We start from the raw sequence: 11,600 nt of genomic DNA, 5'->3' as shown, positions 1-11,600 counted from the left end.
CTCTCTCTCTCTCTCTCTCTCTCTCTCTCTCTCTCTCTCTCTCCCTCTCCCTCTCTCCCTCTCTCCCTCTCCCTCTCTTTCTCTCTCTTAGGTTATCTACCTTGGCAGCTGATATAGGCTCCACATCAAATGCCTCATAAATGCTGAATTAAAACAACACTGCTTTGGACTTGGTGAGTGGACACTTGCCCACTTATTTATACCTGAAGGTGGGCCAGGCTCATACTACAAAATATAACGTTCCTCTATTATGAAAGAGGCTTTACTTCCCATTTAGGAAATCAGGCATTTCCATCCACCAAATTGCCCAATTTCGAAGAGCAAGTCCTCAGAAAAAATATGGACTTATTTACTGATTAATTTATTCATGAATTCACGCCACAGATACTCAGCATACACATGCCATATTCTAGGTATGTTAAGGAAACAATGGGAACCACACAGGCATAGGCCTCCTCTCATGAACTTACATTGCAGGAAACAGAAATGCACTCTGGAGACAGATTTCTGTGAGATGAAGGCCAGCCCGGTCTCCATAGTGAGTTCCAGGCCAGCTGGGGCTACAGGGAGGCCCCATCTCAAAAAGAAAAAAATAATAAAGATGCTCCAAAGAGGGAGATAAAGAAGACCTACCAAGAGGGGCACCGTGGTGCATCCCTGTAACCCCAGTACTCAGGAGGCTGGAGCAGGCAGAAAGTGATGTAAATTTGAGGTCAACCTCAAATTTAAGTTTAAGAACAGACTGGGATGCAGAACAAAACCCTTTCTTAAATAAACACTCCCCCTAAAAGAGAGAGGAGGGAGGGGAGATACAGAAGGAGGGAGGGAGGGAGGGAGGGAGGGAAGGAATGAAAGGCCTACCATTGATCATCAGGATAAAAGGGTTTAAAACTCCTTACTAACCAAACAAGGCCTGCTGTGTATCTTCAAGTTTAATGTAACTCATAAATTCTATGTTAAATTAGTGATCCTCAAATCCTTACTGACTGATTAACCTGACAAACTAATTGCATAACTGCAAATTATAGCTTCAGCACAATACTTGAGATTTTTTTTTTTTTTTTTTTTCTTTTTGGCTTTTTGAAGTAGGGTCTCCCTGTAGCCCCAGCTGTCCTAGAACTCACCACTGAGATCCGCCTGCCTCTGCCTCCCAAGTGCTGGGACTACAGGCGGGGCCACCATGCCCGGCTTACACTATGCACTTTTAAGTTCCACTGATTCTAACGCTGGTGAGTTTGCCGATTTTCGGACCAGCCTCACAGAGCAGCACTGTAAGAGAATGCTGTTTGCATTTAAGGTTTCTGACCCAAGAAACTTCTTACTGCTTGTTCTGTCCTACTTTTGGCCAAGGAAGCAGAGCCAAATAAGGTCAGCTTAGTTTCCTGACTACTCAGAATAAAGCAAACTCTTTTAAGTCTAAAGAAATAGGAGCCCTGACTACAGCCTTGTTTCCTTCACTACAGTTACCGGCCTCACTCCAAACTACATGGCACTCAAAAATGGTGCCTAAAACAGAATTCAAAGCTTACACATTAAGAGGAAAGATTTTTTTCTAATGAAGGAGAACAGAAATAAATAACACTTTATAAAATCCAAGTTAGGGCAGTGAGATGGATCAATGGGTAAAGGTACCTGCTGCCAAGCTTGATGCTAAGCTTGATCCCTAGGACTCATTTGGTTGAAGGAGAGAAGCTGTCCTGAAAGCTGCCCTCTGATCTCCACACAAGTGTGGTGGCAAGCATACACTCACAAGTGTACGTCTACATACACATACATAACACAAATAAATATGACATTCACATTCTTGAATAGCATCCATCCTGAGCTAAGGATACTGCTGGAATCATAGAAAGGTTTTTATAGCATTGCAATCTGTAATTAGACACCCACAATGGGATTTGAACCATAAATGTGTTTTATATGTGTGACTAAAGTATATTGCCTCTAATATTGCAAGACCATCTGTCACCAGTGACAGCGGTCACCAGCACTAGGTGCCTTCAAAGGCAATGAAATAAATCACTGCAGAGGTTTACACACTAGGAGGAGAAGCCAAGATAAACCTACAGAGCACAGATACACAGACACACCCATGAGACAACAGGCTTCAAGCAGCTTTAAGAGAAAAGCTGTCTGTGACATGACTGGGACATAGAGAAGTTTTCTAACCAACGGTCCTGTAGATGCCCTTTTTAGTACATCAGCTCTAAAATGAAGCTATAATACCATGCAGAAAGAAACAAGAGGGAGATATAACAAAAACACATTTCCACTGAGTTTCCAACAATTTTTTTCTTACATGGAAAAGTGAAAGGTCCTATGTGATTAAACAAATGTCACATAGGGCAGAAGTCTAGATCATTCCAAAGAGATAAAGAAACCTTCTTTGGGCGTGTGTGTGTCTGCACACAAGTGAGCAAGTGCACATATGCAGGTCAGAGGACAACTTTGGGAAGTCAGTCTCTCCTTCCACCATGGGTTCCAGAGATTGAGCTCAGGTCATCAGGCTTGCTCAGCAAGTGCCTTTACCTGCTGAGGTTTTTTGTTGTTGTTGTTGTTGTTTTGCTTTTTATATGTAGCACAAGCTGGCTTCAAATGTGCTATGTAACTGAGAATGACCTTGAACTCCTGATCTTCCTGCCTCCACCTCCCTAATCCTGGAATTACAGGTGTGTGCCACCATGCCAGGCACAAAGAAACTTTCAGAAAAGTCCACACTTACAGATTCTGTGCGACTGCTGCTCGGCGGGCGGTATGTCCAGTCTATGGTCAGTTTGTCAGTGACATCTGAAGACGACTTGAAGGTGCATTTCAGCTTAATCTTTTCTCCAACATAGCCTCGAACATGAGCATCTGCGCTAATCTCCAAAGAAAGGATCATATGCCCACCTAATCAGAGCAAACCCAAACACTTAAAATGCATTCATTCCGCTGGGTTAAACAAATGTGAGTGAACAATACAAATACTTTTTGTCATGTTTAGGGGGTCTCACCAAAAAGTCAGAGCCATCAATCTCTTCTCAGGGAAACCCACAAGAGACAGGGAGCTGATATCAATTCATCGTGAGTAACATTTTTATCATTTTGTAATCTTAAATCATAGTAAATACTTGAGTAAAAATTTAAAATCTAGCTACACCAGCACTTTTCCAAACACAGGCTTGTGGTTAAAGTAAATACAAACAAGCCATGGATGTCCATTAACAGCGAAAAAGCAACAATACCCACTCCCTCCCATCCTTCACCCAGACCACACATGCTCCAGGAATGCAGCAATTTTTATGGGGTTTAAAGAACTTATCCAAGCCCAGTCTGGTTACAGCATGAAGCTACCAGTGCCTCAATCAGTAGCAAAGTGAGAGTAGAAAATAAAAAGGGAAATGGATTTTTTAAAATAACTGCCCCAGAGGGTAGGGTTCTACCTAGTCTTTGTTCTTCTTTCTTCCTCCTCTTCTTCCTGCTTTTCTTTTCTTTGATTTTTTTTCTTTTCTTTTCTTTTGAGACAAGGTCTTATAATGCAACCCAGCCTGGCCTGGCCTGGCCTAAACTCATAATCCGCCTGACTCAGTCTCCCTCCCAAGTGCTGGGATTACAGGCATGTACCACCACACCTAGCTTTTCTCCCTTGAAGCTGGTTAATGAATCACACATCTATTAAAAGTAAATTATGGAAGGCTAGAGGTGTACTTCAGTGGTAGAGAACCTGCCTTGCACTTGGAAAGCCCTGGGTTTCAAACATGGCACCAGGGGAAAAAGTAAATTATGGAGAGGAAAAAATTAAAATTCAATGTGCTCTACAATAAATACCATTTTTAAGCCCTCCAAAAAACAATCTTTCCAAACCATTCATTTCCAACTTTGACACCCAATCTCCCCACAAAAATCTGGCACATTTCTTCTGACCAATGCCTTCTGTTGTTGGAAAACAGTAAATAAAAATTTATCTCCCACTAGCGAACCATGTTTTAGGAAATTAAGTCACTAGTATTTTGCCTTTCCTGTTCCCTCCTCTACCTCACTAAACCATGATTTTTCTAGTAGCCCAAGGCAAACAGAGCAGCAAAATTTCAGAAAAGAGCAAACCCACACACTGTGCTGAAAACAATGGTCCTTCTGGCACAGGCAGGATGGTATAATGACTGAACACAAAGGCACCTAAGCCAGAAGATCCAGGTTCAAATTCTAGTCCTCCCACTCCCTGGCTCTGCGAAACCTTAGCAAGTTACTTTACTTCAATTTGCTCACCCCGGCAAAAATGATAGGAGAGCTTACCTCTAGGCCACTGTGAGAATTAAATGAGTTAAAAGACCCAGAAAGTCATGCTGATACCATCAGCCCTTCATTCTCCTTCCCTCTCTTAACCTTTTCTACCACAGGTGCATCTGAGTCATGGGTTCCACAGTCTTCACCTCTGCCAGCTTTGAATCATTTTCTCACTCCTCTCTTGACAGTCTAGTCTGGTCACATTCCTCTTGAAAGGAGGAGACCAAGGCAGAGCTCTCTAATAAGGACTTCAATAAGAATCTGACCCATCTCAAAGTTGATGGTCACCTGGCTCTTCCATAGCATCTTTTTCTGACTCTGCCAATGCTAGATTTGTCATTCTTTTAATGTCTTTGCAAACAATCTTTCCTCTGCCTTCATCCCCCCTCACTTCTGAGTCATCAATGTGAAAAAAAGTGCTTATTCAGCACCCAAGATTTGGGCCTAGACCTGAGTGTGGTGGCGGATACCTTTAGTCCCAGTACTTGGGAAGCAGAGGCGGGTAGATCGCTGAGAGTTCAAGGTCAGTCTGGTCTACATAGTGAGTTCCAGGCCAGCAGGGGCTACAGGGAGACCCTATTTCAAAAAAAAAACTCATGGAGATTTAACAACACACTCCAGAATGATGAGTGAGTCAAAGGAGAAATTAAGAAAGAAATAAAAGAATTCCTGGAATTCAGTGAAAAGGACAATACAACTTCTGAGACACATCTCAAAAAGACAAAAAAAATTTAAAAAAAAAAAAAAAAAAAGACCAAAGAAATAAATAAATATTCAGCTCTAAAAACTGAAAGGTAGGAATGAACAATAAACTATGTTACCTCATCATATTTTTAATTAATTTATTTTATGCTATGTGTATGAGTGTACATATATACATGCAGATGTATGTAAGTGCACCCATGCCAGGCCTTTTGTGTTGAGCAAAGCCCAGGAGACCAGATCCACTGTAACTGGAGTTATGGACTATTGTTAGCTGTCATGTGGGTGCTGGGAATTGAACCCAGGTTCTCTGGAAGAACAGCCAGTACTCTTAACTACTGAGCCATCTCTCCAGCCCACCTCATCTTATTATTGTTTTAAATCCTCCAATGTTAAGTATAATATAGAGTTTTAAAGTACAGATTTGGAATTAGCTAGACTTGGACCCAAGTTCTAGCCCATCTGATTTCTGGCTGGGAGACCTAGACCACAGTTAGCAACCTGTTCAAGCTTCAATTTCCTCATTTGGTAAATGGAAATAATAACTCTCTTTGGATGGCTGTGAAGATCCAATACAATTTAAAAATATAAGGGTTTAGTTGCAGAACATGTATGTGAGGCCTTGTGTTCTATTCCTAGGCACCACAATGAATATATAAATACCCATGAAATTCTTAGTGGAACTCTTGAGATAAAAACTTCAGTAATATAAGTCATTGCAATGTCCAGACATTTACTGAAGGTGCTGTGCCCTTTCATGGCCTTGGGCCTTTCTTTGAATATGCCTTTGTCTGGAAGGATATCCCCATCCCTACCAGCATGACTGGGTTGTTCTACACCACACCACATCCCCAACGCTCACACACCACAGCTCAAGTATCAGTCCCCTTTGTGATGTGGCCCCAAATTCCCCAATTAAAGTTCATTGCTTTTTCTTTGATGTTCTCCTAATGTTTAGTATATAATTCTACTCAAGTGCACCTGTCACTGTTACACCTGATTTATAAAGGCTCTTTCCTCCAGGAAATACAAGCAGCTTCAGGGCAAAACCTCAAAGAGAAGGAAGCAGCCAATGAGAAACTGAACGAAGGTCACCATGCTTTCTAGTAGAAGAATAAAATGTGCTCATTGTTTACCCATGTTCTCCCTGTCATCCTCATTACAGAATGGAAATTCTAGATTAGGCTGATGCACTAAAAGGGAAAAATCACACAAATGCAGTTACCATAAGAGACTAATACTAGGGAAGGAAGGTGTCAAGAATGACTTCCAGGTTTCTGACTGAGTAAAGTCATTCACTGAAAAAGGAAAAAAAGAAATGTACCAGACTTGGCAGGGAACATGAATTTGATTCTGGATGAGTTTAGGTATCTTGATACCTAAGAAATAATGTCAAGAACCAGTTGGTCAAGGGTCAGCAAGCTATGACCCATGAGAGAATGGAAGCAAATGACTCAGGAGGAGAGCAAGCTCAGAATAACTAGCAAGTAACCCTACTCCTAGCTCTTCAAGTGACCCAGATTGGCCCCAACAAATCAATACCTCCAGCAGTCTCCTGGTAAACAGCTAAAAAATTTTCAACATCTTTATGTAAACAAAGCTTTATTAGAATGCAGCCACGTTCATTGCTTGTGTTCATTTCTGTATGTTTGGCAGAACTAAGTATCTGCAACATGTGCCTGGAAAGCCTAAGATATTTGCTATCTGTTCCATTATAGGAAAAGGTTGCCAACACTTGATTTAGAGAAAAGAAAAGATCTGGGCTAGAGATACAGTTAGAAATCAGAATCTTTGTAGCCCCTCCTGCCAGCTCTCTGCACTGATTATATAGTCAATCTCAATCTCTCTCTCTCTCTCTCTCTCTCTCTCTCTCTCTCTCTCTCTCTCTCTCCACTACCCTTTCTCTATCCCTCCCTCTCCTTATCTCTATCAAATTCCTTCTTTCCTTCTTAAGGATCTTGCTTTCAAATCCTATGTTACAGTCACTTAAAAGTTTCCATTTTAGCATAATTTTTTTTCAGGTATTTAACTTGGGTTTTGTTTTTTTGAACCAGATCATGCTATGTGGCCCACGTTAGGCTAGCCTTCAACACCCGCCTCTGTCTCTGAAGTACTGGGATCCCATGCTTTTAGCTCTGGCTTGGTATTTACTCTTTCACCTGAGTCAAGAAACATTCTTGCCAAATTAAAACAGGCAACCATAGAAATATCCATGAAAATTAATAAAAACATTTAATCTGGAGGGGAAACAAGAAAATCATATTCTAACTCAATTTTGAAGCTGAAAGAAATTAAACATGATAAAGTTCTCAATTTTATACAGTCCATTTTCTACTGTAAATCTGACAATCTTTCATTCATATAATTGTACTTACATGGAAAAGAGAAAAGTATAATTAATACTGGGCTCTCTCATCTATCTTTACCTCCTCCTCCCCTGCCTCCAGAGTGCTGGGATTAAAGGCATGTGCCACAACGCCCAGCCTGTCCTCCTGTTCTTAAAACAGACTCTTAAGTCTCACAGGCTGGACTCAAACTCAGTGTAAAGCTGAGGATGATCTTGAACTTCTGATCCTCCTTGTTCTAGGATTACACCCACGCACCACCATGCCTTGTTTATGCAATGCATAAACAAGGTTGAACTCAAGGCTTCATGCATGCTAGGCAAGCATTTTACCAACTGAGCTGCATCCCCAGGCTCCTAGTCTATCATTTCTATACATTTAGACAACTGAAATAGCAGGAACAGACATAAAACAAATTCAAACAAGCTAACAATTTAAGGGCTTCTATTTTTGAAGACGGATGGCAAATAAACACTAGTGGGAAATCAACGCCTATCACCTAAGATTCAAAAAAGACACCAAAACAAACAAAAAACAGCCAGCAGATAAATATTGAAAACATGGCACGTTGCATGGTTCCTGCTACATGAAAGGCCCAGAATAGGCAAATCTATAAAGGTAGCAGATTGGTGGTTGCCAGGGCCTGTGGGAAAGTAGGAATGGGCATGGGATTTCTCTTCCAGGTGATGAAAATGCTCTAAAAATGGTTTCAGTAATGATTGCATAACTATGCAAATACTAAAAATTATCGAACCATATACTTAAATGGCTAAGTATGACAGATGAATTATATATCAATAAACCTGGGAGGGGTTGTTGGGTTTTGGGTTTTGTTTTTTTTTTTTTTTTTTTTTGGTCTTTTTGAGACAGGGTCTCCCTGTAGCCCCAGCTGTCCTGGAACTCACTATGTAGACCAGGCTGGACTCGAACGCACAGAGATCTGCCTGCCTCTGCCTCCCGAGTGCTGGGATTAAAGGCGTGTACCACCATGCCTGGCTAAGCCTGTTATTATTTAAAGGCAAAATATAAATTTATTCAACAAGGCTTGGAGGGATGGCTAAGGAATATAGATCTATGCAAAGTACACAGAGATCATAAAACTTTTAAAACTTTATTGTGTGTGTGTGTGTGTGTGTGTGTGTGTGTGTGTGTGTGTGTGTGTGCGTGTAACTAGTTCTCGCCTTCCACCTTTATGTGGGTTCCAGGGGTCGACCTCAGGTTGTCGGGCTTGCATGGCAAACACCTTTACCTACTGGGCCAGCTCAACAGTCCCATAAAATTAACTTTTAATGTATGAATCATTTAGTCTGCTAGGTTTCACACAGATGTTCTTCAGTGTGAAATGACATTAGGTTTAAGAAAAGACCCATTTTTTTCTCAACAGGACAAGAGTTTAACACTCCTACCTATGCCTCTGTGTCTATGTGCATATGAAAAAGAGAGATCTGAGTTTATACAAAGTGACAGTATATATAGGCCTGACTAATAGTATATTGCAAAAAGAACTGAGCTGAAAAACTGGACACTTATGACACAGGTAACTGGGAGGGATCAGGGAGTGTGCTGGCAGCATGCTTATTAGTCACCAGATAAAAACTTCCTTGCCTTACTTGATGAGATTCAGGACGCCTAATGTCTTCATATTTATATAATATTAAAGATTCCTTTCAGAAATCATTATTTTCAGGAAATGTTATAATTCATTCTAATGTTAGTTGTAATAATTTTTGATTTCCAAGTGGGGGAGAGAGAGAAATATAAATGAATACAGGTAATGACTGCACCCCAAATATAGTTTGGATTGAAACAGGCAATTTGGAAATAGCATGAAAGCAAATATATCCAATTTTTACAATGTCACTGTGTCGATACTGCACTTCTGACAATAGTTAAAAAGCTTAAGTTTGAAAGAACCGATATCCCCTTTATTATATCTCAAAATGCTTTTAAGTGCTAAGGTGGTTGCTTTTTCTTCAACAATAGGGCCTGTCATAACAAAATCCCCAATTTCCTTCTCTAATAAACGTTTTACTTCGTAGCCCCATCATAAGTAAAATTTCCGAAAGTCATGATTTTTCTTTTTTTCCCAGCCCTAACAGGATTTTTGTCTCCCAAAATCACTGGGACAAACTACTAGCCACTAAAACTGCCTTTTTCTAACCACGGTGTAACAGCCCACAGCAACCAGGATCCCGACCCGCGGGTGCCCCCAGAGCCGGAGTTCCTGCGGCCGCGCGGCCAGGAAGGACGCGGAGTCCCGCGAGGGGGTCGGGCTGCAGCCCCGGGAGCCGAAGACCAGCAGCGCGGTGGGTGGTGCCAACCCAAGAACCGCCTCCACAGCCTGCCCTCCCTTCCTTCCTTCCTTCCTTCCTTCCTTCCTTCCCCGAAGCCGAGAGGGGGCTTTCCTGAGACCCCCCCCAACACACACACCCGGAACCGGAAAAGCGACCATCTTCCCTGACCACCCGCCCCCCACCTCCGCCGGCCGGAAGTGGAGCCCAGCCAGCCGACGCACTCACCTGGGAAGAGCAGGATGCTCAGTAGTCGAAAGAGAGCGCAGCCACGGCCTCCTGCCGCTCCGCGCTGCTGCATCCTCTGTGGCATCCCGACGGGTCTTCCGAGACTTGCACACCTTGTTTACTGCTCCCGGGAACCACGCAGGTGACACCGGACGTGACGTCAGCGCGGGAGCCACTTTAAAATGGTCAGCCGGATTTGCGGCAGGGACCCAGCCTCTTAGCAGTATCTGACCATTTCAGTGGTTTCAGTGTCCAGCGATTCTGATTGCCCTCGTCTGCTTGAAATTAAAGTAGGCTACAGACTTTGGGAAAATAATTTTTAGGGGGTTCTGTAGAACCAGCCTTGATCCTCTGACTACTCCACACGTTGTTGGGTCTCTAGAGGTTATTTTAGTTGAACTCTCAAAGAAGATTCTTGTACATTTTAAGTTCAAAGAGACGCAGAAGAGCATGCAAGATCAGTCAGTAAAGTCGTGGTACACCCTGTGACCAATACATTAAGGCCTCTGGTTCTAGTTTCATTTAATGTAGCTATTACATCATCCAGAACTGGATGCTTATTACTGTTGACAGTGACGATGATGAAATCATTACAGCATGTATTAGACGGGAAGGGGAACTAGGGCTTGTGGATCTTTTATTCAGAAAAGTAAAAATTACATCATAGAACTTGAGGTAAAATGAGATTATCTAACATCCTGAAAAAGACAGTACAGGACCTTGCTTGACCAATCTAGTTACCCAGTCCTCCAGGAGCTGCCAAAGCAGTCAAGGGGGAAGAACAAAACCCTCAGCTCTGGGAAACACCTAATAGCGTTCTATTTTTCAACTGGCGTACTTTTAGTAGATTTTGGAAAGCTGGTAGTTTCTCTATGAAGAAATAAAAGTACCAAGTAGAAAACTTGATACTATTGTTTCAAAAGTCCCCAACCTAAACCAGGCAGGATTGCAGAAGCCTATAATCTCAACATCTGGAAGGCTGAGGCAGGAGCATGAAGACCAACCTGTGCTACGTAGAGACCCTGTCTTGAGAAACCAGTCTTCGACCTATGTTGTATCGTTTTGCCCAATTCCCAGCTATCCAAAACAATGTGGAAAGTCTATAGAAATCCACATAGTATTCTATATCTAATAGAAGGGAATGTTCTCCATCACTGACTTTCAGGCTGTCTATGAAGAAAACTTCAGGAAAACAAAATGTATACCCCTGTTTTCTGTTATTAACTGCTTTGTAAATTTTGACGATTTGAATGTAAGCAAATTATATAATTTATAATTCTTTATTTCTAAAGGTTTATTTACATAGTGTTTCAGGCATAATAAAAAATAAGTTACAGTACAAAAGTACTCTTTAGGAAAAGACAACAAGGCCACAATATACCTTGAGTTCTTAGAAGAGACACAAGTTACAAGTTTGCTGGAAAATTCTCCATGAGTTTTTAACTACTTCATTACAGTTGTGGAACGTCACCTGGGCCAATTGACAAAATATCCAGTTGTTATTTACAAAAGTGAATTATGAAGAAAAATACAAAATATGGATCTCAACTTTAGCTTCAAAATGGGTGTTGAAAGTTTTTTAGGCAGTATAAAAGGCAGAATGAGAGGTACAGAATTAAGATTCATATGTAAATGATGCCTCTTTTTAAAAATACTGAGAAAGTATCAAGGCCTGGTATCTTGAAATAGAATCTATTGAAAATTCCAGTTTGTTCAAAGAAATCATCTCTGCAGCCTAGTCAGTGAGAATGAAGACATCAAGCTGTAAAGA

General features: G+C 41.5%; 1 protein-coding gene across 1 annotated transcript in view; it reads right to left on the bottom strand.

Annotated features, from left to right (window-relative positions):
* The window catches only part of Mpzl3 (myelin protein zero like 3), a 23,525-nt gene extending 12,064 nt beyond the window's left edge, over nucleotides 1-11,461 (bottom strand). The window contains exons 1-2 of the mRNA XM_008850902.3: nucleotides 9,830-11,461; nucleotides 2,723-2,889 (exon numbers count right to left, since the gene is read on the bottom strand). Coding sequence (XP_008849124.1) covers nucleotides 2,723-2,889; nucleotides 9,830-9,914 — 252 coding nt within the window. The 5' untranslated portion in view covers nucleotides 9,915-11,461. The remainder of the gene's footprint in view (nucleotides 1-2,722; nucleotides 2,890-9,829) is intronic.
* Nucleotides 11,462-11,600: the final 139 nt, after the last annotated feature.

This window comes from Nannospalax galili, unplaced genomic scaffold, assembly GCF_000622305.1.
Source record: "Nannospalax galili isolate Female #2095 unplaced genomic scaffold, S.galili_v1.0 scaffold265, whole genome shotgun sequence".
Lineage (NCBI taxonomy): Eukaryota > Metazoa > Chordata > Mammalia > Rodentia > Spalacidae > Nannospalax > Nannospalax galili.
The sequence above is the reverse complement of the archived record's forward strand: the minus strand, read 5'-3'. Positions and strand labels throughout refer to the sequence as shown.